Below are 16,121 nucleotides of genomic sequence, written 5' to 3' on the forward strand. Positions count from 1 at the left end.
CTTCAAGCACAAGGAGGGGCCCGGATTTCCCAGCCCGGTGCCAACCCCAAATCCCTGGATCCGAAGTTCTTCGGGAGCTGGAGCTGTCCCATGAGGAGGGTTTGGGAATCCAGCTCTTCCCTCCTCTCAATTCCGCCTGTAGAGACCCAAAAATTGGGATTCTGGTGGGGGGTTTTTTTTGGTTTTATTTTTCCTCCTTCTTTTTCCCCACCCTGGGATTTGTAGGATGGAGGAGGAAGAACTTGGTGGCGTCTCCTGAGGAGAAAAGGAATCCCAGATGATTCCCGCAGATCTTTTTGCAGCTCCAGATCAAGGAGAAAACCCCAAGGAATCCTTTCCATGCGTCCCACGGGATTCCTTTGGGATTCAGCCTGGTGCTCCTCGGGTTCCCAATCCACGATGGGAATGTTGATCTGTTCGGAGTTTCCTGCACTATAAAGTTTCTTTTCCTCCTCCCCCTCCTTTCTCCAGGTGTTTTGGGGACAGGAGGGGAGGGAAGGGGAGGGCACTGGACCGGCAACGGGGCAGGGAACGATCCCAAAGCTTTTCCTGGAACGGGGCAGGGAACGATCCCAAAGCTTTTCCTGGAACGATCCCAAAACTTTTCCCTTCACGGCCCCTTAAACCCGTCCCTCTTCCTTTTGTTGTTGTGGTTTTCCGTGTGGAAAACGCCCTAAAAATGGCCCCAAAAGGGAGAAGTGAGTGTGGGATCCATGGGGAGAGCCGGGAATGATGGAAAGGGAGCTCCTCTGGGAAGCCCGTGGGGAACAAAAGGGTTTTGTGTCCCCGCAGCTCTGAGGGAAGGGGACCCTCAACAGCAGCGCCTCGGCGGCCTTTGGGGCGGGGGCACCTCGTCCCCGTGCTGCTCTCGGGCCATTGTCCCTCCCGAATCCCATTGTCCCTCCCGAATCCCATTGTTATTCCCAAGGTCCCGTTGTTATTCCCAAGGTCCCATTGTTTGGGCCATTGTTGCTACCAAATAACGCGTGAAGCTCCCGGGGAGCCGCAATGAGCCTGGAGGGCTCCTCGTGTCCCTTCCCCGTGTCCCTGTCCCTGTCCCCGTCCCTGTCCCCGTGTCCCTGTCCCCGTCCCTGTCCCCGTGTCCCTTCTCTGTGTCCCTGTCCCCGTCCCTGTCCCCGTGTCCCTGTCCCCGTCCCTGTCCCTGTGTCCCTGTCCCCGTCCCTGTCCCCGTGTCCCTTCTCTGTGTCCCTGTCCCCGTCCCTGTCCCCGTGTCCCTGTCCCCGTCCCTGTCCCCGTGTCCCTTCTCTGTGTCCCTGTCCCTGTGTCCCTGTCCCCGTCCCTGTCCCTGTGTCCCTTCCCTGTGTCCCTTCTCTGTGTCCCTGTCCCCGTGTCCCTTCCCTGTGTCCATGTCCTTGTCTGTTCCCTGTCCCCGTGTCCCTGTCCCTTCCCTGTCCCCGTGCCCCTTCTCTATGTCCCTTCCCCGTGTCCCTGTCCCCCCGTCCCCATCCCCATCCCATCCCCGTCCCTATCCCTGTTCCCCATCCCCGTTCCCATCCCCGTCCCCATCCCTCTCCCGGTCCCTTTTCCCGTCCCCATCCCTCTCCCGGTCCCTTTTCCCATTCCCATCCCTATCCGGACCCGTTCCCTGCCCGGCACAGCCCAGCCGAGTTTTCCCTAAAGGCTGCGGAGGGATTTGGGATTTCCCGGGAGTTCGGGACTCCGCTGTGGTGTCCCGGAGCCTCCTCCCCCTTCCAGAGCCCGATCCCACTCCGTTCCTCCCTCTGCTCCCTTTTCCTTGGATGGCCCTTTCCCAAAACCAATCCCAAGGAAGTGGAGGCTTCCTGCCGGGCCCGGGGTGCCTCCCCTTGCTCCCCCCCTGGATCCCATCCCTAGTTCCCACCTCTGGATCCCACCCCTGGCTCCCACCCCTGGCTCCCACCCCTGGCTCCCACCCCTGGATCCCACCCCTGGCTCCCACCCCTGGCTCCCACCCCTGGATCCCACCCTGGCTCCCATCCCTGGATCCCACCCCTGGATCCCCCCCTGGATCCCCCCCTGGCTCCCATTCCTGGATCCCACCCCTGGATCCCACCCCTGGATCCCCCCCTGGATCCCACCCCTGGATCCCACCCCTGGATCCCCCCCTGGCTCCCATCCCTGGATCCCACCCCTGGCTCCCATCCCTGGCTCCCACCCCTGGCAGAGCCCCGCTCCAGGAAGGGACTTTTGCCACGTAGTGGGAAGGGATGGGAATCCTCTGGGACCTCTTATCCCGCAGGAAAAGGCCAAATGCCACCCCCATTCCCAGATTTTTCCCTGGGATGTGCTCTGGGAATCCCGCAGCGCTGGCTCTGCCTCCCGCTGGATTTCTCCCTCTTTTGCTTCCTCGGAATTCCCTCTCTCCGTGGTTTTTGCGGGAAAAACTTCATTTTCCCTGTTCCATCCTCACCTCCCGGGGGAGCAGCACAGCGGGAATCCATCAGGAATCTGGGAATGGGCTCGGCTCGGATATTTTGGGCCTCCTGCATTTTGTCAGGAGCTTCTGGGGGAAAGCCGCCTCTCAGCCCCCGATTCCTTCGCTCCCGGCTCATCCCTGAGGATTCCCAGGCTGGGCATGGATGGGAAGCGCTCGTTGAGTGCCTCGTGCTGGGTTTTTCCTTGTTCTGGGAATTCCAGCAGCTCCCACTCCAGCCGGGAGATTCCAGCGCTGACCGGGCTCCCCCCACCCCATTCCTGAAAGGTTCAGGAGGGAAATAAAGGAGGATTTGCTTTCTCTGGGAATGTGCTGCTGCCTGGAGCCATCTCTGAGCCCCTGGGCCTGCAGGGAAATGCTCCTGCTGTGAGGATTTCTCTGGGATTTGGGATTTTCCCTACCTTGGAACAGCCTTTCCAGAGGTTTCCATAATGGGGGGCTGCCCCTGGATCCTGGAAGTGCCCAAAACCAGGTTGGAATAACCTGGGATAGGGGGAGGAGTCCCTGCCCATGGCAGGGCTGGGATGAGATGATTTTATTTCCCTTCCCACCCAAACCATTCCCTGATTCCAAGCTGGAGAAATTCCCAGAGGGATTAAACACGTAAATTGCTTTTTGGGAAGGAAGCATTGATTTATTTCTCCAGAACTCTGGGATTTTTCAGCCTTTGGGTTGAGAATATTTGGAAGGAATATTCCCATTTATCCAGTGGGTTCCTGTTGGAAAGGATTTTCCAGAAAACTCTGCTGTCCATGGATTCTCCTCTGGGATACTCCTGCCCAGCAATTCCAGTTCCATCCCATTACTGAGGATTAAAAATCCGATTTTGAATCTCTTCAATCACCCATCGCAGGAATTCCCAGCGGGTCCATCGGGTGTGGAGGCGGCCACGTGTCACTAAAATTCCTGCCGATTTTTGGGTATCTCCGGAATAATCTCTGCAGGGAGCGGCTTTTAGGGAGCCGGAATTGGAGAGGTCGAGTCGCCCCACGGAGTCTCCGGGGTGCAAACACGAGGATCGGGAGGCAATGAGCCTTTTCCAAGGAACTGCAGATTAGGGAGATTACAGCAGCCAGCGGCCCGTGCCCCATTTTTGGGAGCAGGGAGCGTGACTGGGACTCCTCGCTCCAAGCCAAGGAGTGTCCTGAGGGCAGGAAAAAACCACCTGGAAAGGGATGAGAGCTGAAATGGGGGTGCAGGGTAGGGATTCAGCTGGAATTGGGACTCGCGCAGGGATTTGGGGTGAAAAAATCCATGTGGGATGCTGAAAAGCGGGATCCACTCCTACGGAGCAGGCTCAGAGACCTGGCAAGCGCCTCCCCTCTTTCCAAGATCCAACTGGAGCAGAATCTTTTCCCTGTGTGCCTTTTCCTGGTGATTCCGACCCCTTTTCAAATCCCTTTGTTCCCCCTGAGGGTTTTTCCCTCGGTCTTAACCAGCTGCGGGATGAAGGGGGCAGCAAATTCCCCGAATCCAGCGCGGATCCTCGAGGAGCTGCGCTGGATTCCTGCTGGATGTTTCATCCCATCAGCTGGAATTTTTCACGGCCGTATCCTCGCCCGACCCGCGCTGGGCCGGGCTGGCAGCACCGACACATCCCTGCCTCCGGCCCCATTCCCGCCTGGAATTGTTCCCTGGAGCTCCTCCTGGGACACCTCTTCCCCCTGGCGGCCCCGAGCCACGGGGAGGTGGCTCTGCTGATCCAATTCCCAGCGTTTGTCCTGTTCCCTGAGAATTCCTGGTGCAGGGAAAGGGGCTCAGAGCTCATCCCATCCCAATCCCTGACTGCTCCAACCTTGGGCACTGCCAGGGATCCAGGGGCAGCCACAGCTCCTCTGGGAATTCCATCCCAGCCCCTCCCCACCCTCACAAGGAGAAATTCCTTCCCAAAATCCCATTTATTCCCTTTAATGCTGGTGCCCAATCCAGCACAACTTCCCTTCCCAATGAAAGGTGCCCCCAGAACGTCGGGAATTGCTCCCAGAGCAGCTGGAATTGGAACAAACTCAGCTTTTCCAGTGCTTGGGGTTGAGAAGATGGAGTTGAGCCCTGAAGCAGGAATTCCCTGGTGTGGATAAATTGTTTGGGAAGCGATGAAAAAGCTGGGAAAAGGGAGAAGTCCCCAACAGGAATGTTCTCGTGGGGGGGGCACCGGTGGAATTGTGTCCCGAGCTGGGCATTAAGGCCTGGAATTTTTAATCCTCATTAATGGGGTGAAGTTGGAATTGCTGTGGAGGAGGATCCTGGGGGGAATCCATGGACAGCAGCCCTGGGCCAGGGAAGGGCTTGCTGGAAAATCCTCTAAAATAGGAATACACCGGATAAATGGGAATATTCCTTCCCGAGTTACCTTTTTTGGGAATGCTTTTCTTCCCGTGCCCATGGGCTTCTTGCTGATTTATTTGAAAACCCCTCTGAGCAGGGATTTAAACACCCAGGACCAAAGCTGGGGAGAAAATGCCAGGGAATGTTTTGGAATTTGGGAAATGCTGACGCTTCAGAAAGTGCTGCTGCCCGAAACTGGGTCAGGAGACCGAATTCCGGGTTCTTGTCAGAGATTTCAGAGATTCTGGGTTGATTTCAGAGATTTCAGAGATTCAGCTTCATGGCCAAGCTGAAGTCTTGGTTTCCTGTTATTTTCCCACTTTAAGCAAACGGGAATAAAGAGGATTTTTGGGATAAATCAAAATCCTGGATGAACGGGGTGACTCTAAACCCACAGCCCCTCTGGCTGAGGGGGTGACCGAGGTTCAGTGGCCTCAGGAGGATGCGGGATTGATCCAGCCCTGTTTTTTTGGGAGAAGAGCTCCCAGTTTTTTGGGAGAAGAGCTGGGAATTCTCCAACCCAGGATTTGTTATTTTTCCACGAGGAATTGCTCTTAGCCCTTGGGACACTGAGGATTGTGGGGTGACTGCAGGGCGAGCTGGGTTTAATCCCCTGCCTTGCTGTAGGAGCGAGTTTAAGGAATTTCCAGCAGCTGGAAAAGCTGGAAAAGCCGCAGGGTTAAAGGCGGGGGAGCCCCGGGACATGACAGCGGTGGGAATTCCAGGATGCTGCTCCAGAACCCCCTGGAATTGTAGGGATTGGATCACCCCGGAGCCCTTCCTTACACAACGCTGCCACCCCGGGGGCCGGGATAACTCCCACCTTCCTTCCCTGGGGAGCACCCCCAGAAAAAAAATCTCTGCTCCCAATCCCTTTTTTTTTTTCCCCATTTTTTGGGAAGCGCGGCCGCTTCGCCCCGTTCTGCCTCCGCTCGGCTTTCGGGAGGAGCGGCGGAGCTGCGGAGGGGCGGCTCCTGGGAGGGGTTTGCGGAGTAAATGCAGTGAAATTTGGCAGGAAGCAGCAGCTCCTCGCTGCTCCCTTCCCCGCCTGCGGGAGGATTTTTCCAGCGCCGAGGGGACCGCGGAGCCCGGGAGGAAGAACTGGATGCAGCGGGACGGGGCTGAGCTTCCCCCCCAGCACTGATCGAGGTAAATTCGGTGCTGCGAGCCGCATTTGGGGCTTTATTGCCCCAAAACGAGCGGCTGATTTATTAATTTCAGCATTTCCAAGCCTTTCTTTCTTCGGGGCTGGAAGTTTCATTTCCCTGCTCCTCCTCGAACGGGTTTTTCTCCCTCTGCCCCCGTGATGTTGAGCCATAAAAAACTGCGGAGGGGTTGATAAAAATGGATCTTCCCCCTAATTCCTGTCCCCCCCGAGGGGATTTGGCAGCCGAGGATTTTCAGTGTCACTTTTTAAAGCTGTGGTGACCGAGCTGGAGATTTTCTCCCTTCTTTGCTCCCAGCCATTCCCGGCTGGAATTGGAGACGTGCTGCAAACTGCCCGCGAGCTCAGGCAATGCCTGAGCTGGGATATTGTTAAAATATTCCTTTTTCCCCCCCGAATTTCGAGCAGAAAACCCCGGCTCGCGCCACCAGCCCCGGGGAAATGTTACCCGGCTAAATCCGGAAGGATGTCGGAGTTCTCCTCGCTGGATAATTCCCGGGTTTTTTTCGGAGGAAAAACTCCAGGGCAGATGTTTGGCAGAAGGTGCAAAACATGAACTTAATTAAGGATTTTTTTTCTGCTGTCAGCGCTGGGGACTCGCAGCCCCTCCGAGGCTTCCAGCAACTCCTTAAAAGCTGCTTTATCCTGGTAATTTTGGGGATAACTCCGGGATATCCACCTGGAAAGGTGCCCCGGGGGAACGTGGGATGTTCAACCCCGAGCCGGGCTGAGCTCACAAGTAATTCCTTGTGATCGATATTTCCTCCCCAATGGATTTTTGTTGTTAATTAAATTAATCGCGGGTAGATGAAAGATCCAAGCCCAAGATAGTTTGGGATATTGGAGAGGAAGATCCAAGTTTAGAAATCTGGGAGAGCAGCAGGAAAACAATTCCTCATCTCCACAGTCAGCTCGTGAAGGTGACAGCGCGGTGCCTCCAATTTTTCCTGGATACAGGATGGAAATCCTGGATTTAGGGCTCCTCCTTCCCAGTTTTCCTTCACGTTGAGCCACCCACGGTGGAGGAATTTCCTCGGCTGGGGGGTAGGGAGCAGCTAAAAAACATTGAATGGAACAAAAGTGGGAATTGCTGGAATATCCGAGCGCTCAGGGAGAAACCACACCTTGGAGCGAGCGCCGGCTGCTCCAGGAGGGAATTCCGCTCATCCTGGTCCCAAGGGCAGCAGGATGGTGGGAAGCATCCCCGAAAATGAGCTGTTAAAGGGGAATTTCATCCCTAAATCAGGCGGTGCTGAGGCTCCCCGTTCCTCTCCAGTCCAAGCCAGCGGGAGCTTTTGGGTGCAGAGAGGAGAATTTTAGAGAGAAACTTCAGGGAATTTTCAGCAGCTCGGAAAAGCCGCCGGGATTGCAGAGTTTCGGGGATGTAGCCCAGGGTGATGTTTCTGCCTGCAGCAGGGTGATTTAATGGAAAATCCATGGGGTTTGCTGGAATTGTCTCCTTTTACAGGCTCAGACCCCAAAATGCTTTCCCAGTAACGAGCTCTGGAATTTTTATTCCTAACTGGACTCCCGAATTCCTTGGTTTCACGGTACCTGTGCTCCCTTCCGCTTTCCTCGCTGTTCCTCCATTTCCATGTCTTTCCCCCTTTCATTCCCTCTCCTCCCGAACCCTTCCAGAGCATTCCTGGGGCGGTTTCAAACCAGAGCTCCCAGTTCCGGGCACTGGGATCATTCCCAGCTCACCCAGGTGCTCTCCAGAGCCCTTTTTTTGGCACTTTCCGTCCCACATTTCCCGTGCAAAAACCCCGCGGGAGGAGGAAAAGTACCGCTCCCGACCCGCAGCGATGCCGGCGGAAGTTTGTTATTCCAAGGGATTTTCCCCAGGAATAACAGCAGCCCGGTTTGGAGCCCCTCTGTCCCGCTGGTGGATTAGGGAGCGTTAATTAAGACAGCATCACGCAGAGGGTGAGGAACGATCCCCTCCGCTCGTATCCGCCTGGAAAGCGGCACCACGGGAATCCGGGATGCTGAACCCCCGACCCAGAATCCCTCTCTGGGATTTGTTTTCCCCTTCAGATGAATTTTTGGGGTTTCATTTAAGCTGATGTTGCCGTGTGGAGATAAAAAAGAAAAAGATTTAAAGGTCAGGAGAGTTTAGAACGTTGCAGAGATCCTGGTTCAGAAATCTGGGAATGCAGCAGGAAAACTGTTCCCAATCTCCACAGGGAGGGATTTATCTCTCTAAGGAGAAATTTTTCTCCCTATGGACATATTTATAAGGAATATTGATGGTTTTAAGGATAAACGCCCTAAAATTTCCAAGGACACAGCAATTTTTCCGGGAATAACACCCGGATCCACGGCCAGCACCTTTCCCAAAGGGGCTCCGCTGAGCAGCTCCCAAATCCGGGCCGTGCCTCTTCCCAGATCTCCTTCAGTTCCCATCTGCTCCCAGTTGGAGCCCCTTGGGGCATCCCAGGAGGCACAAAAAGCTCTCCTGGGATGAGCAGGATGCGCGGAGCAGCTTCTCGCCAGGGCACTGCCGGAATCCAGCTCTGCTGCTCCTGGAAGCTCCTGATTTCCCAGCTCTCTTCCCTTTGCCTGGAGCGGGAGCAGGAGGAGGAATCGAGATGTGGATTCTGACTCTGCCGGGCTCCAGGCTCCCGGCTGCTCCAAGGACCTGGGAATGGGAACCAGGAATTCCCAGCTCACCACGAACTGCAGTGGTGGGACAAGGGGGGTGGGCTCGAGCTGAAAGGGGGGAAATTTGGGAAGGAATTCCTCCCTGGGAGGGTGGGGATGGAATTCCCAGAGGAGCTGGGGCTGCCCCTGGATCCCTGGAAGTGCCCAAGGCCGGGTTGGAGCAGCCTGGGACAGTGGGAGGTGTCCCTGGCCAAGGCAGGGCTGGAATGGGATGGATTTAAGGTCCCGAAGCATTCCGGGATTCTCAGCTCTAATCAAGCACTGATGAAAAGGGCCTCGATCATGGAATTTTCACACGGATTTCCCCAGGGCTGTAAATCCCTCCCTTTGCTCCCTGCCCGCCGCAGTTCCCCCTCCCCAGCCGGGCAAACATTCCCGAACACCCTGGAATGGGCTGCCGAGGGCAGCGGTGGAGCCACCATCCCTGGAAATTCCAAGAACCCCTGGATGTGGCCCTGGGGACGTGGTTTGGTGATGCTCTGAAAGGTCTTTTCCAAACTCCACCATTCCAAGGCTCTCCAGGCTTTTCCAGAGCTTTTATCCACCCGGGAAATCTCCGCTCGGACGCCGTTCCCTTGGCTCTGGATCTCTGCTGGACTTTGGGATTTGCTGCCAGGGTCGGTGCCTCTGCTCCTGCCAGGCTCAGGTTTTTAGGAGTGGGAACGAGGAGGGATTTAATCCATGGGGATTTAACCCTTGGAAAGCCTGGCCATGGCAGCGCAGAGACTCTCAGAGCGAAGGGATAAATAATCCAAAATCTTATCCCAGGGAATGGCGGGGCTTTATTCCCTGTAGTAACTCTGGGCTGGGAAATAATATTAATTATTCCCTTTAATAATGCTGGAATCATTCTCCCAATGGAGATCAGGCTGGAGAATTCCTCCCGTGGCACCGAGGAATCCTGTTCCCATCCCCAGGAATGCCCCGGGGGTGATGGAGCGTGGAGTTGGGAACGCAGGATTCCCGGGATTCCCGTTCCACACCAACGGTTCGGAGCTCCCGGCCCCGGGCCAGGGACAATCGGGATCATTGTCCTGCTCCCGAGGGATGTGGAGCATCGCTGGATCCTCGGGCACAGAGGGCTCCCATCCGGCATTCCAGACTTTCCTCTGTGCTCCGGATGAGGATGGGACAGGGAAGCTCCTGGTCCCGGGGTCTGCCCGAGCTTAGCCATGGTTTGGGTGCTCGGATGGGATTAAAAAGGGGAATTTCGGCTGGGATTGAGCTCGGGAGAGGAGTGGGGTCTGTTACACCTGGGGAAGGAAAAGCTCAGGACTGGGAGCCTTGGGAGGTCCATGGAAAGGAAGAAGAGGGATTTTTATATGGGCAGAGGGAATGGTTTGGGTGGGAATTGTTTTGGATACCTTCTCCCATCGCTCTGAGAGTCTCCGTGCTGCCGTGGCCGGGCTTTCCAAGGGTTAAATCCCCATGGATTAAATCCCTTCTCGTTCCCACTCCTAAAAAACTGAGCCACAAAGGACACACGGAATGGTTTTAAACTGCCAGAGGGCAGGGTTAGGTGGGATATGGGGAAGGAATTCCTCCCTGTGAGGGTGGGGAGGGGCTGGGATGGAATTCCCAGAGGAGCTGAGGCTGCCCCTGGATCCCTGGCAGTGCCCAAGGCCAGGCTGGAGCAGCCTGGGACAGTGGGAGGTGTCCCTGCCCATGGCAGGGGTGGCACTGGATGGGATTTAAAGTCCCTTCCAACCCAAACCATTCCAGGATTCTCTGATTTGATTTTCCCTTCCCTCTGTGGGTGCTGCAGGAACAGCCCTGGGCACTGGGAGCTGGCTGGGCAGGAGGGCCTGGAGGGCCAGGACACAGGGAATGGCTTCCCACTGCCAGAGGGCAGGGATGGATGGGATATTGGGAAGGAATTCCTGGCTGGGAGGGTGGGGAGGGGCTGGGACGGAATTCCCAGAGGAGCTGGGGCTGCCCCTGGATCCCTGGCAGTGCCCAAGGCCAGGCTGGAGCAGCCTGGGACAGTGGGAGGTGTCAGGGTTGGAACTGGGTGAGCTTTAAATCCCTTCCAACCCAAACCATCCCATGATCCCAGAACGATTCCATGTTTTTTCCTTGCCATCCCGCGCCTCTGTTCCCTTCAAAACCCGGGATTGGAGACCTGGAGAGGGCTGAGTCAGCAGCCACCAGGATCACTCCTGAAAGCCTTAAATTACACATTCCTGCGGGGCTGGATCTCAGCTTCCAGCCTGGAATACGGCACGGGGAGCCAGACCTGGAGAATTTCCTGCCTTCCAGCCTGGCTCTGCTCCAGGGCTTTTCAATGTTCTGCCTTGGATTCCTCTGAATGGAGAGACCAAAATATTGTCCTGACGTCAGGAATAAATCCGGAGCTTCTTAGAGGCTGTGAGGGGAGCAACGAGCCCAAAAGAACGGGAAAATCCAGCCCAAACCAAACCTCCCGCAGATTTAAGCCTGGCTTTACTCTCAGGGAGCTCAGCACGTGCAGCTCCCTCGGAGATTTGGAGGGAAAAACGTGTCCAGATGTTGCTCCCGGCAGCAGAGCCGTGGTTTTTGCTGGAATATTTTCCATGTTAAGTTGTGTTATTGGGGTTTTCCCGGTGGCCCCATAAACGTGGGAGTGCAGTTGGCTCTGCCCGGTGCCGCCCGTGCCCTTCAAATCCTTTAAAGTGCTCTGAGTGAGGCTGGGGCTGGAGCAGGCCTGCGGGAATTGAAGGGAAGGGAAGGTTTTCCTTGGATATCGGTGCCCTAAAATGTGTTGGAGCTGAGGAGGGAGAGTTTTCCTGGATATGGGTGCCCTAAAATGTCTTGGAGTTGTGGAAGGAGGTTTCAGGAGGAGGCAGGAAGGAATCAATCCAGGATTTCTGTGGCTGTGGAGAGTTTTCCTTGGATATCAGTGCCCTAAAATATCTTGGAGCCGAGGAAGGAGCATTTCCTTGGATATCAGTGCCCTAAAATGTCCTGGAGTTGTGGAGGGAGGTTTCAGGAGGAGGCAGGAAGGAATAAATCCAGGATTTCTGTGGCTGTCGTGCCATGGAGGGAAGGAACTGCCGGGCAATTTTCTCTGTTACCAATCCTCTAAACCAGTCCTGGTCTCGAATCCCAGGGAAAAGGGGCCTGGATGCTGTGGATCAGAGCCACGGAACTGTTTGGGTGGGAAGGGACCTTAAATCCCACCTCATTGCACCCCTTCCACCATCCCAGGCTGCTCCAACCTGGCCTTGGCCACTTCCAGGGATGGGGCAGCCACAACCTGAGCTGTGCCAGGAGCTGCCCAGACCTCTCCCGTGCCAGAATTCCCTGTTTTCCCTCCTGTCCACTCGGGGTAGACAGAAAGCCGGGACCCCATTCCAGTGCTGAAACCTTGGGAGCTTTCCCTGGATGCTGCTGAGCTCCCGAAGTTTCCCCGTTGTACCTGCAAATCCCGAATCACGGCTGCGGACAAATCCCTTCGGATTCCGCTCTTCCCGACTTCACCTGAGGAGTTTCTCCGGAGCCCCTCAGAGAGCAGGGGCTGTGGGAGCGGGAGGGCTCATCTGGGGCGATGCAGAGCCTGGGGAAGCTCCGTCTGCGGGGTTTGGGATCGGAGGGAACGCAGGGCGCGGCTGCTGTCCCTGCTCTGGTGCGGAATTCCCCCAGAGTTTTTGCAGGAATGGGATTTCTGGGGGGGTTTCCAGTGCCTTCCCCGATCCCACACAGAGTTGGGACACGCTGCTGCTCGACCCGAGTGGTTTTCCTTAAGGAAAGGTTGGGAATGTGTTCCTACAATCTCGTTAGAACTCCCTTTTCCCAGCCGGAATTCCCTCTGTGGAGCTGGGAGCTTTGTCCTCCCTCCCCAGGATTTCTCCGGCCCTGGGAGTTTTCTCCTCTCCCTGCGCAGGGCCAGGGGTTGGACTCAGATGATCCCTGTGGGTCCCTTCAAGTCGGGATACTCGATGATCCCAAAATCCCTCCATTTCGGGGGAGCAAAATCCAGCCCTTTCCGGACTCAGAGCAGCCGGGCTCAGCAAGGCTTTGCCAGGAGCCCAAATTCCACCTCCCGGATGCGCTCTAATCCCAATTAGCGTCTCCCGGGCTAATCTCGGTCCCAATTAAAGCAACCTGGAGCTGTGCCGTGACCTTCCCCTCCCTTCCAGCTGCTCCCGAGGTCTCCCAGCGCCGGGATTCTTGGAAAGGCTCTGGCATCTGGCAGCGCTCGGCTCATTGACGCCTCCGGGAGCCCCGCGCTCGGCTGGGAGCCGCTCGCAGCCCTCCCGCGGGTGGTTTCCCCACATCCTTGTGTCCTTTGGCTCGAGTCCTTCGGGGAAACAACCGGAGAGGTTGGATCTGCGCAGGGAAAGGGCTGGCAAGTGGAATTTGCAGCTTGGAGTCGCTCCTTGATCCCGAGGGAGCCCCTAAAGCAGCGCTGACACGGGGTTGTCCTGGCGCGGGGCGGGTTCTGGGCTCTTTGTGGAGGTTTTTCCCCTCTCAGATGTTCGGGTTCAGTGGGCGCTGAGCTTCCTGGGGGCTCCGAAATAAAACAAAACCGTGACCCAGAGGGGAGTTTGTTCACTTTCTGTTGGAGATGCTGAAGCGCTGCCTTGCCCCGGGAGGGTTTCACTGGGAGGCTGCTGCACTCTTTATCTGCATTTCCCTTCCCAAACATCCCTCGTGTGGCTGCAGGACCATCCAGAGGCTCCAGAAGGTCCCAGAAATAGAAATACAAATATTTACAAACAGAGCTCTGCGTTCTCGGAGTGTGGGACAGCGCTGGGAAAGCTTTAATGACTTTTAATAGTCATTTTTAAAGGGAGTTTTGGGGCCTCCTCAGTGGAATTTTTAGGGAGAGGTTCCTGCAGCCCAACTTGGTTTGGGATCGGGATTTGCTGAGGCTTTAAAAATGCTGCTCCTGCAGTAGCAAGGAGCAGCCACTGAGGATGGAGCAGATCAAATCAGGTGTTGGGGATGGAGCAGATCAAATCAGGTGTTTGGGATGGAGCAGATCAAATCAGGTGTTTGTTTAGGGATGGAGACAAAATCAGGTGTTTGTTTAGGGATGGAGAGGATCAAATTGGATGTCACGGGATAGAGAAGATCCAACCAGATTTTGGGGATGGAGAAGATCAAAACCTGTTTGGGATGGAGCAGATTGGACCAGATTTTGGGGACGGAGCAGATCGAACCAGGTTTGGGGATGGAAGAGATGAAAACGGTTAAAATCAAAACCCAAACCCCCGATTTTTTGCAGAGCACGAGGCCGTGGCCCTGCTGAGGCCAACCCCTCCCCTGGGGGGTTTTCGCTCCTGACTCCCACCTGTCCTTCCCTATGATCCAAGGGGATTCCTGGAATTCTTTGTGCATCCATGAGCATCTCTGTGCCCCCGTTTGTGGCCTGGGCTAAACCCATCCCGTATCCATGACAACCATGCTGCGAGGTTTGTTCGGAGCCTGGTGCTGCTGGGCTCGGAGTCAGGAGGGTCTGACTGGTTCCAGTCCCGGTACTGGAGTGCCTGGATCCAGGAGCACTCTGATCCTGCCCTGCCAGCTGCATTCCCTCTGGGAAATCCCCTCTCCGTCTGCATTTCCTTCCTCTCATCCCTTCCAGGACCTGATTTTATTCCTCTCTCTCAGCCTCACCTCCTGACCCACAAAAAAATTGGCTCCTCGAGATCCAATGTTTATTTTCCAAGGTTTTTTCTCCCCCCCTCCCCATCCTGATTTATGAGATCTGTTGGAAAATCTCCTCCTGCTTTTCCTGCTTCTCCTCCAGCGCTGGGATTTTAATCCCCGTGCTTCGTTTTATTCCTCTCTTCCTTAGGCAAATGCCTTTCGTTCCCAGCTCTCGGAGCATTCCAGCAGGGAATCTCCTGAGCACCATCCCTCTTTATCCACAGGGAAACTGAGGCACGGCCCTGGAAGTGTCCTGGCTGGGGTCACCCAGCAGGTCAGTGCTGGAGCTGAGGTTTGGATTGATGCCTCTGGAATTTTGAGTAACTTCCCTGGAATTCTGATCCATCCCCTCCTCAAGCAGCTTTTGAGGCTGTTCATGGATTTTGTGTCTCTGTGTGAGGATGTGAATTTTCCCGCTCTTTTTTTTTTTTTTTTTTTTAGGGATAGACCAGATTTAGCTAAAATTCCGGAGAGTTTTAGTTTCTGGCCCCCTGGCTTTGGAGCCAAGCCTTCCCCCTTCTCCCTCCCCTTCGGTGGCTGCCAGGAAATATCGGAGCTCCAGAGCTCTGGGGAGGTTTGTCCCACTGAGTTCTGGCATTGCTTCACTCGGAAACTATGGAATCCTCACCCCCCACATGTCCTGCTTGACCACTCCATGTGCTGGGATGCGAGCGGGAAGCAGGGAAAGAGTGGGATTTCACAGGATCTGGATGAAATTCCTCTCATGAGTCAGGAGAAGTTGCCTGTCCCCACCTTAAATTCTCCTTATTTAAGCCTTTGGATGGCAATAAATCCCTGTCCAGACTTCCAACCAATAATTGGAGACAGTTTCTGCTATTCCAGGATTATCCAAGGCTCCTGCCAAGTGTCCGGTGATGTTTTGAGTTGCTACAGACGGAACCAGACGTGCAGGAGCAGAAACAAATCCATTATCCCATTGGGAGCCCAGACTCTGGGATAAATCCCTCACTGCTGTTCGTGGGATTTCCCCACCCTCCAGGTTTTCCATCGTTTGGGACGGGTTTGGCTTCTTTAGGGAAGGAGCTGGGGGGGAAAAAACTGGTTCAGTTCTGTCCTGGGAGGATTTGGATGAAGGTTTCCTGCTGGATTTATGGAGAAACAGGAAAACCATTTGCTACAACTTCCAACCTGGAGAATTTTACTGGGGAAATGTATTTTTTGGCCGAATTTGCCAAGTCGACCTAAACTTTTAAATGTTGGGGTTTTTTTTCATTTTGTTCATCCACCCCACAAGAAACACCCGAGCTGACTTTAGTTTTTCCGGCGGTGTCGGACACAACCTCTCAATTCCCAAGAGAGATCACATTTATATCAACCTTTACTCAAACTCTGATTTCCTTCTTCCCAGGACGGCCCTGCCAGCAGCGCCTGCATCGGCCTCCGAGGACGGTGAGCGCTGAAAATGGGAAGATCCCACGTTTTTCCCTCCAACCACTGCCTGCTGCTGCTGCTCCTCTCCTCGCTGAGCTGCGCCCAGTACGAGCACTGGCCGTACCTGCCCGGCTACCCCGAGCCAGCCCCCCAAGTGTTCCAGCCCTCCCAGAGAGCCCCAAACGTCCCCAAAATCCAGCTGAGGCTGGCGGGGCAGAAGAGGAAGCACAACGAGGGCAGGGTGGAGGTGTTCTACGGCGGCGAGTGGGGCACCGTGTGCGACGATGACTTTTCCATCCACGCCGCCCACGTGGTGTGCCGGGAGCTGGGCTACGTGGAGGCCGTGTCCTGGCTGCCCAGCTCCAAGTATGGCAAAGGAGAAGGTGAGGGGATCCCAGAGCAGCGTGGAGGGATCTTTCCAGCTCCAAATAATCCCTGATTTCGGTCTCATTGATGGTGGTGGGGGGGTTTCTCTCTCGTTGGGATCCATGAGGTAAAAAAGGTGTGAAA

General features: G+C 55.5%; 1 protein-coding gene across 1 annotated transcript in view; it reads left to right on the plus strand.

The window, feature by feature from the left end:
- Window positions 1-5,761: 5,761 nt before the first annotated feature.
- LOXL2 (lysyl oxidase like 2) overlaps window positions 5,762-16,121 on the plus strand; it is a 50,724-nt gene continuing 40,364 nt past the window's right edge. The window contains exons 1-2 of the mRNA XM_032091981.1: window positions 5,762-5,908; window positions 15,589-15,994. Coding sequence (XP_031947872.1) covers window positions 15,643-15,994 — 352 coding nt within the window. The 5' untranslated portion in view covers window positions 5,762-5,908; window positions 15,589-15,642. The remainder of the gene's footprint in view (window positions 5,909-15,588; window positions 15,995-16,121) is intronic.

This window comes from Corvus moneduloides, chromosome 27, assembly GCF_009650955.1.
Source record: "Corvus moneduloides isolate bCorMon1 chromosome 27, bCorMon1.pri, whole genome shotgun sequence".
In the NCBI taxonomy this organism is placed as follows: Eukaryota; Metazoa; Chordata; class Aves; order Passeriformes; family Corvidae; genus Corvus; species Corvus moneduloides.